The sequence below is a fragment of the Mesoplodon mirus genome (assembly GCF_964341445.2).
Source record: "Mesoplodon mirus genome assembly, chromosome: 12".
NCBI lineage: Eukaryota > Metazoa > Chordata > Mammalia > Artiodactyla > Ziphiidae > Mesoplodon > Mesoplodon mirus.
In genome coordinates, this window is record NC_138988.1 from 41,187,201 (window position 1) to 41,204,524 (window position 17,324).

Here is a 17,324-nt window from a genome sequence, read left to right on the forward strand (position 1 = left end):
ACAGGGAGGATTATAAGAGAGATTCCCTATATTACGTACTGGCTCTTTACCATTTTTCCAGGACAGAGTGTCCCAGAGTCTCTGTGTCTTGCTGGTGATTAATTCCCTCTCAATCTCCTGTCACCTGCCCTTCCAGGGGTCAGCGTTTCAGCTCCCAGATATCCCTGGGCTTCAGAGTGCAGTCTGTCTCATGTGTTGCCCAAGGAAGGCTGGGGTTGAGAGACTGGGAACTTACATGAAATACAGTCCATTAATAAGTATCGAGCTAGCTGCTTTAAGAAGCCACTGAAAATCAAAACAGCGTGGCAGGGGCACAAAAAAAGACATATGGATCAATGGAACAGTATAGAGAGCCCAGAAACAAACCCACACACGTATGTTCAATTATTCTCTGACAAAAGAGGCAAGAATATACAATGGGAAAGAGACTGTCTCTTCAGCAAGTGGTGTTGGGAAAGTTGGACAGCTGCATGTAAATCAATGAAGTTAGAACACATCCTCACACTATACACAAAAATAAACTCAAAATGGCTTAAAGGGGACTTCCCTGGTGGTCCAGTGTAAAGAATCCGCCTTCCAATGCAGGAGATGTGGGTTCGATCCCTGGTCAGGGAACTAAGATCCCACATGCAGTGGGGCAACTAAGCCCTTGCACCACAACTACCGAGCTTGCGTGCTTCAACTAGAGAACCTGTGTGCCACAAACTACAGAGCCCACGTTCCCTGGAGCCTATGTGCCACAACTAGAGAGAAGCCCGCGTGCTGCTGCAAAAGACTCCGCATACCTCAACAAAGATCCCATGTACCACAAGTAAGACCCGACGCAGCCAAAAATAAATAAATAAATAAAATAATAAATAAATCTTTAAAAATATGCCTTAAAGACTTAAATATAAGACATGACACCATAAAACTCCTAGAAGAGAACATAGGCAAAACTTTCTGACATAAATCATACCAACTTTTACTTAGGTCAGTCTCCCAAGGCAATAAAAATAAAAACAAAAATAAACAAATTGGACCTAATCAAATTTGCAAGCTTTTGTACAGCAAAGGAAACGATAAACGAAAGGAAAAGAGAACCTAGTGACTGGGAGAATATATTTGGAAATGATGCGACTGACAAGGGCTTAATTACCAAAATATACAAACAGCTCATACAACTCAACAGCAAAAAAATGAACAACCCAATCGAAAAATGGGCAGAAGACCTAAATAGACATTTCTCCAAAGAAGACATACAGATGGCCAACAGGCACATGAAAAGATGCTCAACATCACTAATTAGTATAGAAATGCAAATCAGAACTACAATGAAGTATCACCTCACACCAGCCAGAATGGCCATCATCAAAAAATCTACAAATAAGAAATGCTGGAGAGGGTGTAGAGAAAAGGGAACCCTCCTATACTGTTGGTGGGAATGTAAATTGGTGCAGCCATTTTGGAAAACAGTATGGAGATTCCTCAAAAAGCTAAAAATAGAGTTACCATATCATTCAGCAGTCCCACTTCTGGACACATATCTGGACAAAACTATAATTCAAAAAGATACATGTGGACTTCCCTGGTGGCACAGTGGTTAAGAATCCGCCTGCCATCGCAGGGGACACGGGTTCGGTCCCTGGTCCGGAAATATCCCACATGCCATGGAGCAACTAAACCCGTGCGCCGCAACTACTGAGCCTGTGCTCTAGAGCCCGTGAGCCACAACTACTGAGCCCACGTGCTACAACTACTGAAGCCCGCGCGCCTAGAGCCCATGCTCCGCAACAAGACAAACCACCACAATGAGAAGCCTGCGCACCACAACGAAGAGTAGCCTCCACTCGCTGCAACTAGAGAAAGCCCGTGCACAGCAATGAAGACCCAATGCAGCCAAAAAAAAAAAAAAAAAAGATGCACCCCTATGTTAAGAGCAGCACTACTCACAATAGCCAAGACATGGAAACAACCTAAATATCCATTGACAGATGAATGGATAAAGAAGATGTGGTACATATATATAAAGGAATACCACTCAGCCATAAAAAAGAATGGAACAATGCCATTTGCAGCAACATGGATGGACCTAGAGATTATCATACCAAGTGAAGTAAGTCAGAAAGAGAAAGACAAATACCATATGATATCACTTATATGTGGAATCTAAAATATGACACAAATGAACTTATCTACAAAACAGAAACAGGCTCACAGACATAGAGAACAGACTTGTGCTTGCCCAGGTGGGGAGGGGGAGGGATGGATTGGGAGTTTGGGATTAGCAGGTGCAAACTATTATATATAGAATGGATAAACAATAAGGTCCTATTGTATAGCACAGGGAACTATTTTCAATATTCTGTGATAAACCATAATGAAAAAGAATATGAAAAAGAATATCTATACCTATATAACTGAATCACTTTGCTGTACTGTAGAAACTAACACAACATTGTAAATCAACTGTACTTCAATAAAATAATTTTTTAAAAAAGAAGCCACCTGAGTATTTATGGGTTAAAAATAAATTTAACTTCTTGTTCCTGTATCATCCCTATCAGGTGTTCTTGATCAGCAGGTGGCTTTTCTCCATCTTATAGCTCCACTCAACCCTGTGGTTCATGCTTACCTACCTCAGAATTCCCTGGAGGGCTTGTTAAACTACAGATCACTGATTCTACTCCCAGAGTTTTCAATCCTATAAGTCTGGGGTGGGTCCTGAGAATGTACAACTCTAATAAGTTCCCAGGTGATGCTGCTGCTGCTCTGCAGACCACACTTTGAGAACCATTGCTCTGCATTAACACAAGTAGAGAAGTGAACCTCCTCTCTACTGCCTTGGCGTGGAAGTGGCATCTGTAACCTCTCCTCACCTCCTATTGGTGCAACTCATCATCTGGACCCCTTTAGATGCTAGGGTGGGGAATGTGGTCCCCAGAGCTGGATCCCCCACACTGGACAGGAGCAGCAGGAATCTTGGTTGTCATCTCCCAATCTTGGACACACTGAGCAGATCCAAAGACCACATTCTTCTACAAAAACACCCTGTGAAAGCCCAAGAAATGGTGGTATTCGCCACCATTTCTTTCAGTTTCCACCATCCCACTGACGGTTTGTGGAAGAGGATAAATGCCTTTCCTGTGAGTTCTCCCCCAAGACTCTTTGTTCATCTTAGGTCCAGCTTAAATATCACTTTTGTAAAGACATCCTCCCTGATTCCCTAGCCTTACTGTTCTTTCCTTGTGCTTTCTACACCTTTTCAGATTCTCAAATCAGTATAAATTATGAAGCTCTTCAATGCACGAAGCCCAGGGAAACAAGGTTGATCAGAGGCTAGGCGACAAGGTGCCAACACCAGTCCAGGGATTTGGATGTGCCTTCTCTGGCCAGGTTTTGGGGGACAGTCACCCACTTAAGGCACTTGGGGGTACTTCCATGGGACTGGCCACCGTGAAGGCAATGACAGGCCCCGGGATCTGCAGTCATCTTCAAGGAACCCGCACGAGGTGGGGTACCTGCAGAGGAACGTTCAGCGTTCCAGGGGCACCGTCATGGGTCTGCGACGTCATCACGTGCCCGTGACGTCATCACGTGCCGGAAGGGCTGTCAACGTGCCGGAACTCCGTCACGTGCGTCATGTGCGGGAGACGTAGTCGCGGCGTTCGGGGGTCGTGCGAGCCGTCCCTGCTGCCGCTAGCGGGCGCCTCAGGGGCCTCATGGCCGCATCGTTGTCCTGCCTCAGCGCTGGGCCTGCAGCCTCGAGGCCCTCGGGCCTAAGCTGCCACCTCCTGCTGCTGCTGCTGCACCTGAACTCCGGTGAGGCGGCGCCTGCTCTGCGCCGCTCCCGTTCTGGGTCCTTCTTCCCCGACGCCGCCATCCCCCCCTCCAAAACCCACACTCGAGGCCAGGACAGGCCCCGCGGCACCCACCCGCAGCCCCTTCTCCTCTGCTACCCCTCGGGGTATCTCCCAGGGCGGTTCTGGGGATCCCAGACTCCCGCGCTCTCAGCTTCCGCCCTCAGACCCGCCAGCCCTGTAGCCTCCTGGGGCCTTGTGGTGCGGGGGGCACCCCTGTGTTTCCTCCTGGAGGCGAGGATGTCGCGGCTGAGACCCGAACCACGCTCTTGACGGCATCCTCAGGCCTCTCACCCTCTACACCCCCAGCCCAGCCTCGCTCATCTTCCCACGCAGCAGGGCACCGCTGAAGACCCCGCTCCAGGCAGGCGGTCCGGGCCAAACTCATGGTCTCCGAACACTTAAACGAATGTTCCTCACCTCACTTGCTTCCTAGACCCTCAGCTCCTACCGAGGGTGCCTCACTAGCAGCGGCTTCCTTCCCTCAGAAACGAATGCCCTCAGGTGCTGTCCCCTTGACTCCCTCAGCCCGGGGGCCCCTCCAAACCTGACAACTCAGTGCCACCCGCTCCCCTTTCCTTAGGAATCAGAGACAGGCCTCCTGTTCAAGGTCAGCCTGCTCACCCCTGCTCTGGACTCTGGGCCCTTCCTGTGCTCTCATCGATCTCTATCCTCTCCCTTTCTATTTGCTGTGTTTCTTCACCCTTCTCTTCCCCTCACTGCCACATTTCTCAAAATAAGTTTTCACTTCATGTTTCCTTCGGGTGCTTCCTCACTTCTTACTTAACCTTTAGCCCATTCCTGGCATGTCTCTGTCCTAACATCCCTAACCTTTCTGCTCCTCCCTCTTTTTTCATTTTCTCTAGTCCCTTGGCTTCTCTCAGGCCATGCCTCCTAATTCTCCTCTACCTCAGGGTGACTCCCTTGCCCTTCTGTGTCCCTCCCAGGCCACCCATGCTCCGTTCATCCCTGACGTAGTGGTGTTCCCTAAGGTGCTGTCCGGGTTCCCTCTTCACTGCTCCCTGGGTGAACTCACGTGCTCTGGGCATTGAGCTGCCATGTATGTGATGCTGCCCCACAACACAATGTGCACGAATGTGCAGCCACCTACTGGACATCTGTACCTGGATGACCTAGAACCACCTCAACTCCTTGGGTTCCAAAGTTGAGGCCCTCTTCTTCCTGTAAGCTGGGTTCTCTTACTCAGTGGATAGTAGTCACGCTTCTCTAAAATCAGAAACTGGGGGAGTCATCCTAGACTCAGCCTTCTCCCTCAGTCCCACATCCAGCTCACCAAGTCTGTTCTCACTGCCACTTCTTCATTCAGCCCTCATTTCTTGCCTGGGTTCTGCAGAGCCTACGGTGGGATCTTACTGCGTTCAGTCTTGTTACCTTCCTATCTGTTCTCCATACTGCCTTCACAATACAAGTCCGACCATGTCACACCTCCATTGGCCTCCCTTCTCCCAGAGTGTCTCACTCAGGCTTCTTGGCCTGGCTTATGAAGGCACTTGTGATTGACCCCTGACTTTCTTCCCCTGGCATCATTTCTTGTCATATGGTCCTTGCCCTTTATCCTCTGGAGTCTCCAGCTTACACCATGGTGTTTCTTTCATAAAGAATGTCGTCACTTTTCATTTCTGTTTTACCTTCTCATCTTTAAGATCTGGCACAATAACCCCTCTTCCTAGAAGCCTCCCTCTCCACCACTTCTTCTGGGCTTACCTGACACCTGTGGCCTTGTCCCTGCATTGATCGCACATGAGTGATTGTGTGTTTACTTATGTCTCCTCTGCTGGGCAACCTGCTCCTCAAGGGCAAATACAGGATGTATCTGTCTGATACACCTCTGTACCCCCCCGCTCCCTTCCCCCAGCCCCCTGGCCTTGGGCTCCAGGCTGGGAACAGAGTGGGAGGTGGGGAAATATTTGGTGAATGAATGAATTAACTAATTAATGAAGAATGCACCTCTTCACTGTCATCCTGTTACAACCTCTTACTTCATCTCTGTCCCCCTTTCTCCTCCAGGTTACAAAGGAGACAACACCAAACCAGGTGGGTAAGGTGAGCCCCTGCTTCAAGAAAACCTTGGATCCTGGGAGGGTATGTTCTGAAGAGGGTCACAGAGATAATGTTTCTGGGTCTATATCTAAATGGCCTGCCTTCTAAAGAACAGCCTGTGCTGTTCAGGACGTACAGACTCAACAGTGCACATTAAAAGAGTATTTGGGCCTCCTGTGGGAATGCAGAACCTCTTCAAGTTCAACCCAGGCTGCATCCCATCAGGGAACATGTCCAGGTAGCTGATGCAGATCCTTTTCCACACAGAAACATTTTGAGCTCTAAACTGTTCATTTGCAAATGGAGCCTCTTGGGCCCTGTGGCGGTGTCTGCAGAGCCTGGCTCTTCTGGGGTCTTCCTGTCTTTTTCCTTAGACCTCAGGGGTGGAGGGTTGGGTTGCTCCTGCTTGTTTGCGGGCTTCCTTTGTCACAGGTGCACCCTAATTTGTTATGGATTGTTTGGTTGAGTAAGTTAGTTATTTCTGCTTGTGTCCATGCCCCACCCCTATTCCCCCTCTTCACCCTTCTCCCAGCCTTTCTTGTGTATTTGATGTGTATCTTTCTGTTTGTGTGTGTTTTTATAAAAATACATATTGTGGTTTTGTGTGCATGTATTTCTAACTTAGGCAAATAGTATGTTCTCTAGATCTCTTTCTGTTTCCTCCTCTTTTCATTCAGTCCCATTTAAAAAAACATTTTATTTGGAAATAATTTTAAACTTACAAAAAAGACTGCAAAAATAGTACAAGGAACACGCACACACACAAAATTTTTTTCAGAATCAGTTGAGGGTAACATACAGCATGGCTCTTTATCTCTAAATACTCTGGTGTGTGTTTTCTAAGAATATTCTCTTAGATAACCACAGTACAAGTTATCAGTTTCAAAAATTTACATTGGTAGCATATTTTAATCTATTGCCCATATTCCAATTGAGTCAGCCCTCTGCATTCCTACCAGCAGTTTGTGAAGATGTATATATTGCTACAGACCTCCCACCCCTTGGCATGATCCAGCTTTTACATTTTTGCCTATCTAATAGACAAAAAAATGACTTCTTAGTTTAATTGACATTTTCCTCATTACTAATGAGTTTGAGCATGTCTCAATGTGCTGTTGGCTTCTTGAGTTTCCTCTTCTAATAAATTGACTGTCTTTATCCTTTGCATATTGTCTGTTCTTTTTTCTTGTTGATTTCCTGGACTTCCTTGTATATTCCTAATAAAAGTCTTGTATTGATTTTAGATATTGCAAATATTACCTCCTAATCTGTCATCTGATGGTTAACTTTGTTCCTGGGGTCAAAAATCCTTGATTTTGATGTAATCAAGTTAATCAGTTTAATGCTTTATGGATTGTGGTTTGAGGTTTTGTTTAAAGAGTCCTTTCCCATCCCATGCCACATGGTTAGCTGTTAACTTTATGGTTTTACCTTTCACATTTAGGTCTTCAAGTACTACTAGAGAGGAATCCAGTTTTGTTTTTCTTATTTCTTTTATAGTGAGCGAGTTTTCCCAGCACCATCTACTCAACAATCCATCCTTTACTCACTGATTGTGGTGGCTCCTTTATTTACATTAAGTTCCTGTATTCCCTGAAACAATCTCAAGCTCTCTATTCCTTTTTTTTTTTGGTCCACTTGTCTGTCCTTGTCAATACCACACTGTTTTTGTCACTATGGCTTTGATGTGTGCCTTAATATCTGCTAGGACAAGTGTCCCTTCTTTGCTTTGTCAAAGATGGAACTATTTATGGACCTTTGTTTTTCTATTTCAATTTTAGAGTAAGTTTATCAAATTTCTTAAAAATTCTAACTGGGTAAGTGACTTTATAGATTAATTTTGGGAAAAATTACATCTGAAATATTTAGTTATTCTATTTAAAAGCAATGGCTCTTTCTCCATTTATGCCAGTCATTTTCAGTGTCCTTTATTAGAGTTTAAAATGTATTACTGCAAAAATCTTGCTTAGTGTTGGATACTTTAATTCCAAGGTATTTTATAATTTTTAGCTATAAACTGTATCTTATTTTGAATATAGTTGTGCTATACTCAGGTTGGTTGGCATAGAGAAATATTGATTTTAAAAGTCAGTTACTGAAGTATTATATACATACACAAAAAAAGTGCACAAATTATGTGTCCAGCTCAAGAAATTATCACACAGTGAACGCACCTGTGCAGTCTCCACCGAGGTCAGAAAGTAGAGCAGTACTAGCACCCAGAAGCTCTCTTATGTCCTCCCAGTTACTTCCTTTGTCCTCCTCCCACAAAGTATCATTATTCCTGGCTTCAGAAAGTATAATTTTTTTGGCCTGTTTCTTTGTTTTTTTTGCGGTACGCGGGCTTCTCACTGTTGTGGCCTCTCCCGTTGCAGAGCACAGGCTCCGGACGTGCAGGCTCAGTGGCCATGGCTCACGGGCCCAGCCGCTCCGCGGCACGTGGGATCTTCCCAGACTGGGGCGCGAACCCGTGTCCCCTGCATCGGCAGGCGGACTCTCAACCACTGCGCCACCAGGGAAGCCCTGGCCTGTTTCTTAATGTTATATGATGTTTGCTGTAGGTTTGTGGCATATAATTTGTATAAATAAGTATTTTCTTTCTGTTCCCAGTTTGCTAAGTAAGAGTGTTTTGTTTTTTAGTCGTAAATCTGTGTTGAATTTTTCAAATGCCTTTTTCTGTTGTCTATTGAGAAAAGCACAGTTCTTTTAGAGAAAAAGAACTGTTTATGTGGGGAATACACAGAGAGCGCTTCCAATTGTGGGACCACCCTTGTACCCCAGGACAGTCTCTACATGATCATGGTGCATTATTTTAAAAAATATAATATTGGCTAATATTTTATTTACAATTTCTGCATCTGTGTTCATATTCATGCAGTCATACAACTTGATTGTTGGAACTACTTGCAAACTGATAGCGTGTAAGCTGTTACACAGAGTGGGAGGCCTCTGTTGGCTCCATGCTGGGACTTTTTCTTGAATGGTCTACGTAAAGACTTCTGACATAGAAGTCTGGAGCTTTTCTTGACTCTGAGTAGTGTGGGGACAGAGGCCTTCTGCATCTAAGAGATGCAGAAAGCTTTATAGCCTTTCAGGAACGTGGCCTGGGGACTTACCCTGACACAAGAGAATACATTTCCTGTCCTGGGGCTCCTTCTATGCTCCTCCCTTGTTTTGAGGTTCTGTGCTCTTTGCTCCCTGTGTGTCTCAGTGTCTCTCTCCTCCTCCTGTCATGTCTCTGTGTTTCTGTCTTGATGCTTTTTATCTCTGTCATTGTCATTTTCTGTCAGCTCAGTGCCTTTGGGCAGGCCACTGCTCTTCTCTCACCTTCATTCTCCCCTTCTTTGAAATGGAAGCAAGTCCCCAAGTTTACAGCCTCATGCAAATTACCCTGGAGGGCATCTTGGTCACAGTCATTCTTATCCTCCTCTATGCGGCCACTGTATCTCCCTGTCATGCTTGTTCCTGAAGCTTGTGGCAAACCCTGGTGGCCGAAGAATTTGGATGTGACAAGCCATTGGCCCTGGGAGGTGAGCCTCCGAGTGGAAAATGAGCATGTGTGTGGAGGGGCCCTCGTTGATCTCGACTGGGTGGTAACTGCTGCCCACTGCATCCAAGGGTGAGTGTGGCCCACGGAGACCCAGGGCTGCAGCGGGCCCAGCCTAGACTCCTCATTTCCTCTATGAAACAACGTGGCAGTGGGGGACGTGGGGCGGAGTGGGAAGGGATGTCCAGAACAGGGAAGAGTCATGCTCATGATCTCACAGAGGCTGGGGACTAAGCTTGGGCAGGAGCCCCAAGCAACAAAGACTATATCCTGACCAGGGCAACAGCATACACCCTGTATACACCCCACCCCTCACACACATTAGAACATGCGTGCATGCTAATAGCTGCACACTCGAATACACAGCACATAGACCCGGCCGCTTGAATCAGCTTGACTGATGAATGAGGAGGCAGTCATATCTCTGACTCTGAGGGCCCCCTGGCTGGATGAGCAAGATGGAGTGAGCAGGGCAAATGAGGCAGGACTTCTGCTAAGGGGAACGTCCTTGGCGGAGGTAGGAGCATAGTGTTGCTTGATAACCTGACATCTACCAGGTGGGGCTCTGTGTCTCCTGTAGCACAAAACAGTATTCAGTGATTCTCGGTACCTCCAAGCTGAAGCCCACGGACTCCGCGAGGGCCCTCTTGATCCCTGTGAGGGACATCATTATGCACCCCAAGTACTGGGGCCGGAACTTCATCACGGGTGATATTGCCCTCCTCCAGCTTCACACTCCTGTCGTCGTCAGCAAGTACGTGCAGCCCATCTGCCTCCCGGAGCCCACCTACAACCTGAAGGTTGGGACGCAATGCTGGGTGACTGGCTGGGGCCAGGTTAAACAGCGCTTCTCAGGTGAGGAGAATGGGGTCGGGGGTGACGTGTGGTACCCCAGAGGGTACACTCCTTTCCTCTGGGGCCTCTCCTGCTGAGCCCCCTCATGGTGCCTCTCAGGAAGCTTGGTTCCTGGTTCTTTGGATGTGTTAGGATTGCTCCTCACATGGGAACTGTTGCCGTGGTTTACACCATTGCATTTGCTATGGGCACTTCATTTAGTCCTAGGAAAACCTGATCATTTGCCTCTTACGGAAGCTCAGAGTCAGGGATTCATAAATTCACTCACTCACTGATTTGTTCACCTGAGAAACTTCGATGTTCAGGCATCTGCCACACGCCAAACCCTTGTCACTGGTAATGCATGCCCTGCCTCTAGGGAACTCATAACTGAGTATGGGTGGAAGCATAGATTAACAAGGAAAGAGGCAAAGACTTTGTCAGGTGATCTTGAGAGCAAGTCGGGAGGGATCTGGGATGATCTCTGGCAGAGAGTCTGCCTGAGATGCCTGAAGGAAGCGCGAATGTCAACCAGGTGGCAGAGGGCACAGCCAGTATAGAGCTCAGAGGCTGGAGAGAAGCAGCATGGGGGTGGGGTCTCAATTTCTGAGTGGTTGCATTGAAACTTGGATTGTAGCCTGCTTGGTTCAGGAGCAAAAGATTCCCAGAGAAAGGGATCCTGAAATAGAGCCTTAGAGGGCAAGGTGCTTGCCCGACATGGTCCACACCACAGGGGGAAGGGCCAGGTGAAGGAGGGCATGGAGGTGTGAAGGGGTGTGGCTGAGTCTTGAGGATGGAGGTGACAAGACCCTGGGAATAGGCAGGGCTGAGTAGAGTGAGGAGTCAGTTCTCACTCCACTGGACTCCTCCACAGCCAACTCCACGCTGACCCCAGAGTTGCGGGAGGCCGAGGTGTTTATCATGGACAACAAGATGTGTGACCAGATTTACCGCAAGAAGTCCCTCATCCCCCGCGTTGTCCCCCTTGTCCTGGGGGACATGATCTGTGCCACCAATTATGGAGAAAACTTGTGCTATGTGAGTTTCTGGGAAGTTCTGGCAGCTCTCCTTCGGTTGGGATGACCCCAGGTAGGGGGCATTTCCCCAGGGAGAGGTTTGCTTGGCCTCCCTCTTTGTCATCATCATCAGGTAGTGCCCTGCTCCCATCTTCCTTCCCCGTGACTTTGATTTTGCCCGATATTCTGGGATGGGATCCCCAACTGAGGAGTGAAGGAGGGCTCCAGGTAGTGAGATCCTCAAGGAATGAAAGAAGCTTCCAAGCAGAACTCAGAGGGTGGGCATTCTGGGTCCCCCAATCCCTTGCATCCCAGCTGGGTCCAGAGACTCCATCACTCCTCTCTCTTTGCCTAGGGGGACTCTGGGGGTCCGTTGGCTTGTGAAGTCGAGGGCAGATGGATTCTTGCTGGGGTGTTGTCCTGGGAAAAGGCCTGCGCCCAAGTACGTAATCCAGGCGTGTACACCCGTATCACCAAATACAGCAAATGGATCAAGAAGCAAATAAGCAATGGGGTTCTCTCAGTCCCCTGCACCTCCTCCTGGCTCCTACTCCTGTCCTGGCTGCTGCAGCCCCAGATGGGCCCCTGATCTCCCTTCTCCTTTCTTCTCCATGCTTTGCCTTTGCCAAATGGGGCCAGATCAAGGTTAGACCAAGGTCATGGGTCTGTATTCAACAAGGGTCAAGGTGGGGAAAGAGTGGCCCCTGGGAGACTGGGTCCTTCTTTGACCTCCTAGTGGGGAGGATGTGGTGGATGACTAGGCCTTGAGTGACCAGGAGAAGGGAAGTGCGGCCTAGAAGGGCTTTGGAATTGGGGACCAGGATAGCAGGGATTAATTAAATCTGTGCAAACATGAGCTGGCTCTGTTCTCTTTTCTGGGTGGCCCTGGGAGTTGGGGGTTGGTGCGTGGGTAAGGCCTCCTGGAATTAATTCTGCTGGGAGGCTCCCCAGAGTGGGGACTGATGGTTTTTGCTATATCACTTGTGCTGGGGCTTTGGGAAAGGGCCTGGGCCTGAGGCATCAGTTTCCTCAACTGTAAATTGGGCATGCTGTAAGAGAGCAGTTGAGACATGCACTGTAGGTGACAGTAGGAAGGACCCACATACCGTGCTCCAAAATCAGCTTTTTTTAAAAAAAAAAAAATGGCATTTAAAAAAAAAAATGATTACAAAAGCTCCCCTCCTACTTTTTTTTTTTTTTTTTTTTTTTTTTTGCGGTACGCGGGCCTCTCACTGTTGTGACCTCTCCCGTTGAGGAGCACAGGCTACGGACGCGCAGGCTCAGCGGCCATAGCCCACGGGCCCAGCCGCTCTGCAGCATGTGGGATCTTCCCGGACCAGGGCACGAACCCGTGTCCCCTGCATCGGCAGGCGGACTCTCAACCACTGCGCCACCAGGGAAGCCCCCCTCCTACATTTTTTAAAAATTTAAAACAATTGAAAGCAATGTCTGAATTTTTGTTGTGATTTACCAAAAAAATTCAGAAATACATGTAAAGATTCTCCCTTGCTCATTCACCCCCACCACTAATGCTGCTCCCCTCCCCAGAAGTAATCATTGTTAGCATCCTTAAATAAAATATCTTTATGGTTTCTTAAATAAATAGAATCTTATATATGTATTATTAATAACCTACATTAAAAAAAAAACTATATGGGGGCTTCCCTGGTGGCGCAGTGGTTGAGAGTCCGCCTGCCGATGCAGGGGACACGGGTTTGTGCCCCGGTCTGGGAAGATCCCACATGCCGTGGAGCGGCTGGGCCCGTGAACCATGGCTGCTGGGCCTGCGTGTCCGGAGCCTGTGCTCCGCAACGGGAGAGGCCACAACAGTGAGAGGCCCGTGTACCGCAAAAAAAAACAAAAAAACAAAAAAAAAAACTATATGCCTTGAAAACCTATGTCAGTACCTAGAGCTATTCATAATTTTACATTATTGCATGTGTACCGTGTGGATGTAATGTATGTTATTTAACCAGCACCAGGTTTTAGGCTGTTTCTGACTTGTCAGCATTGTGACAGTGCTGCCATGAGCATATTGCTGCGTGCTCAGGGGTGGGATGGGGGAGAGCACAGTCTGAAGCATTTCTGTAGCGGTCTTCCTAGGAGTGGACTCGGGAGGACCATCACAGTAGACACAAATTTAGTAATTTTGGATGAATATAATTTACTCCTCGCAAAAGCTGAACCACTATACATTCACACCTACAGTATACAAGAATGAATGCTTCTTTTTGCTAAAAATGGATATTATTAATCTTCAAAAATTTTGCCCATCCAGTGGTAGAAAGTTATATCATTGCTGTTTTAATTTGCATTTTCTTGATTGGAAAAATGTCTTTTCATGTGTTTATTGAAAAAAAGCTATACCTTTTCACTAGTAAATCCTCCGTTCATGTGCTTATTTTAGAAATTAGGTTGTTTATCTTTTTCTCATGGAAGGTCTTTATCTTTTCTGAATATTAAGCTTTTGTCAATTATTTTACAAATATTTTCTCCAGTTGTTGCCACTTATCTTTTACAAATATGTGGAATATATGGGTAATTTTCCTGTAAAGACTTTAAAAATTATTATTGAATGAAGTCAGTCAGTGTTTACTTTCTTTCTGGATTTTGTGGCTTGCTTAACTTGGCCTTCTCCATCTCCAGATTATAAAACTATCTTCACATATTTCTTTTAATATTTTGATAAATTTATTTTTTATGTGTAACTGTAATCCTTTTGAAATTTCTGTTATGTATAGTGTGAGTCAGGCGCTAACTCTGTTTTCAACTGGAGAGCCAACTTGGTTGACATTATTTCTTGTAGAGTCCATCCTTTCCTGCTGATTTGAATGTCCACATTTATAATAACGAAATCCTAATATATTTGTGGGTGTGGTTTTGAAACCTTTATTATTTCCCACTAATCTGTTTGTCTGTCCCTGGGCTAGTGCTGTACTGTTTCAATCAGCTTCATGTTATGTTTTGTTAAATGGTAGCAAAAGCTCTCCTTCTTTAAAAAAAAAATTGCCTAATCTACAGAGCTTGCCTTCCATATAAACTTTAGAATCAGTTTGTTGGTTTTCACTAAAAATGTTATTGATATTTTAACTGAAATTAAATACACAGAATATTTGGAGAGAACTGTCATTTTTACAGTGTTGAGTTCCTAACCAGGAATATGGTATATGTCTCCATTCATTCAGCTCTTCTATTCATGGATGTCTGGAAAACCATTGAGTTTATTTCTAAGTAGTTTACAAATTTTGATTATGTCTGTTATGGGTGGTATCTTTTCCCATTACACTTTTTCTAATTCTGCATATTAGGTATTTTAAAGCTGTTGATGGATTTAAAAAAGTGATCTTGATTCCTGGTCATCTTGCAAAACTGTGTATTAAATTCAGTAGTTTTTCAGTTGATTCTCTTGGCTTATTTTGGGGTAATCACATCACCTATAATGGTGACAGCTCCCTCTTGTCCTTTTTGAAAGTCACACCGTTTATTTCTTTTGCTATCTCATTGCTGGAGACTCCAGCACAATATGAAATAGTAGCAATAATGGTGAGGGTACATGTGCTGACCCTGACTTCATTCTTTCATTCATTCCCCAGATACTTGGAATTTCCTCTGTGTCAGGCACTGTTTTGGGCCCAGGTGACACAGTTGTGAACTGTTAAGATGATTATTCTTATTTAATTTGTTTACTTAGTGAAACACATGACTAGATCTCCGGTAGATTTCTTAGGTAAATCCTGTAATACACTCTGGATTAAATTTCTACCGTTTTGTTTAGAATTTTTGTTCCAATATTGGATTGGCCTACAATTTTCCTTTCTGTTCCACCCTTGGTGCCATTGCTATGCTAGCATCTTAAAACATGTTGAGGAGCTTTCTAGTCTTTTCCTGTGCCCTAGAGCAGTTTATATAACACCAACATTATCTGTTCCTTACGTTTGGTAGATTGTACACATAAAACTTATTAGGCCTGATGCCTTTTTTAGGGGACAAATCTTTGACTATTTAAAAAAAAAACTTGCATAGTTATTGGCTTAGTTGGGTTTCCCACCTCTTTTTGCATTAATTTTAGTAAAACAAATCAATTTAGCTTAGATTTTAAAATTTTAAACTGATACGTAAAATTTGAACCTATGGCTCCTTTCCTATTTTTAATATTATTTACATGTGTACTCTTTCACTTTTCTTAATTATTAAAGATTAAAATTGTCAATTTTTTGTCTATTTCATAGGTATTTTCCAAAAAAACACCTGGTGTACTGTTACTGGTTAGCTTTATGGTATCCATCCTTCCCTCATATTACTACAGGTCCTAGTCATTAGTCCACACTGTCTGCCATGTTGCTCATCATCTTCAGGGAGAAGCTGTCATACTCCCAGCTCCCAAGTGGGTGGCTCATTGGCTTGATCTAATTAGCATAGTCCAGTGCCCGGCCACCTGACCCCAGTTAGGTTATCCCAATAAGCATAAGGTATGGTTAGAGGAGAGAAATGCATACTGTCTCTCCGTATGTATGTATGTATGTATGTATGTATGTATGTATGTATGTATTTATTTATTTATGGCTGCGTTGGGTCCTCGTTGTTGCACGCGGGCTTTCTTTAGTTGTGGTGAGCGGGGGCTACTCTTCCTTGTGGTGCACGGGCTTCTCATTGTGGTGGCTTCTCTTGTTGCAGAATGTGAACTCTAGGCACACAGGCTCAGTAGTTGTGGCACATGGGCTTAGTTGCTCCGCGGCATGTGGGAGTCTTCCCGGACCAGGGCTCGAACCCGTGTCCCCTGCATTGGCAGGCGGATTCTTAACCACTGTACCACCAGGGAAGTCCCCATACTGTCTCTCTTAATGTGGATGAGGAGGCAGAAGGATGCTGGCAACCATTTTTCAATAAGGGGATCAACTCAGAATGAAGCCACCATCACTGAAGAGAGGAGACAGAAATTTTAAGCCTGTCTGAGTGGAAGTTTCTCTTAACTTGTCAACTCCTATATGGTACAAACTACCTTTTGATTTTAGTGATCAAATATGCTTCTTTTTGTTTATTTTATTTCATGAAAGTTCTTTTAGCTTTAGTAATTCAATCTTCTCCTTTGGGGAGATTTACTCTATTGTTCTTTTTCTAACTTCCTGAGTAGTATGCTTAGTTCATTATTATAGACTTTTTTCATTTCTAATATTTTCACTAATTCCATAAAATTTCCTGTGAGTCTCACTTTGGCCGCATTTCACAGGATTTTATATGTACTGACCTCATTGCCATTCATTCTATATTGTTTTTTATTTCACACTGTATTTCTTACTTAACCCAAGAGTACTATATGGGTGTTATTTAATCTCCTGACGGATAGTTTGGGAGAGGGACAGGGGCTTCTCCTTTTTCTCTATTAAAAATTATATCAATATGGATTTAATTATTTCCACATTCTGGAATGTATTGAGGTTTTCTTTGTGCCTAGTATTTGGTCAGTTTTATTGAATATTTCATGTGCGTTTGAAGTAAAAGAGTGTGTTTTGAAATAGAGTTCTAGCTATAACTGACTGGATCCGGCTTGTTGATTGGGTTATTCAAATCCTCTCAACACTTCAAATATTTTATATCTGTACATCTGCTGATTTCTGAGCGGTTTGTCATGAGAATGCAGAGCTTGTCTGTTTCTTCCTGCAGTTCTAACAATTCTTGCTTCACGTTTGAAAGCCGTGTTGTTAGGAGTGCAAGGTTCATGCCTGCTGCACCATCTTGACGGGTTATACCCTATCAGAGTAAAATATGCCCGTTGTCCTATTTAATATTATTTATTTTATAAAGATCCAGATCATAGAGTTCATTCCTAACTCTGCTGTACTAATTGATTAGGCTATAATTTTGTATTTTGTACATGTTTCTTACAGATTTTCCTTGGGGTTATTTTGTACCTTTTACGGTTTCTTGCTTTGAACATTTAATTCATTAATTTTCATTCTTCGTTATTCAATAATAAATACCTTTAAGGTTATAGATTTGCCTTGAACACACTCAAAAAGTTTTTTCAAT

At 44.9% G+C, this 17,324-nt stretch overlaps 1 protein-coding gene across 1 annotated transcript; it reads left to right on the plus strand.

Moving 5' to 3' along the window:
- Nucleotides 1-3,701: 3,701 nt before the first annotated feature.
- Nucleotides 3,702-11,983, plus strand: LOC309813109 (serine protease 45-like; the record flags this gene model as incomplete). The annotated part of the gene is made up of 7 exons (XM_082637703.1): nt 3,702-4,040; nt 5,716-5,755; nt 5,868-5,894; nt 9,372-9,519; nt 10,028-10,302; nt 11,156-11,319; nt 11,653-11,983. The coding sequence occupies 7 exons, from the start codon at nt 3,702-3,704 to the stop codon at nt 11,884-11,886; spliced, it is 1,227 nt and encodes a 408-aa protein (XP_082493829.1). The 3' UTR covers nt 11,887-11,983.
- Nucleotides 11,984-17,324: the final 5,341 nt, after the last annotated feature.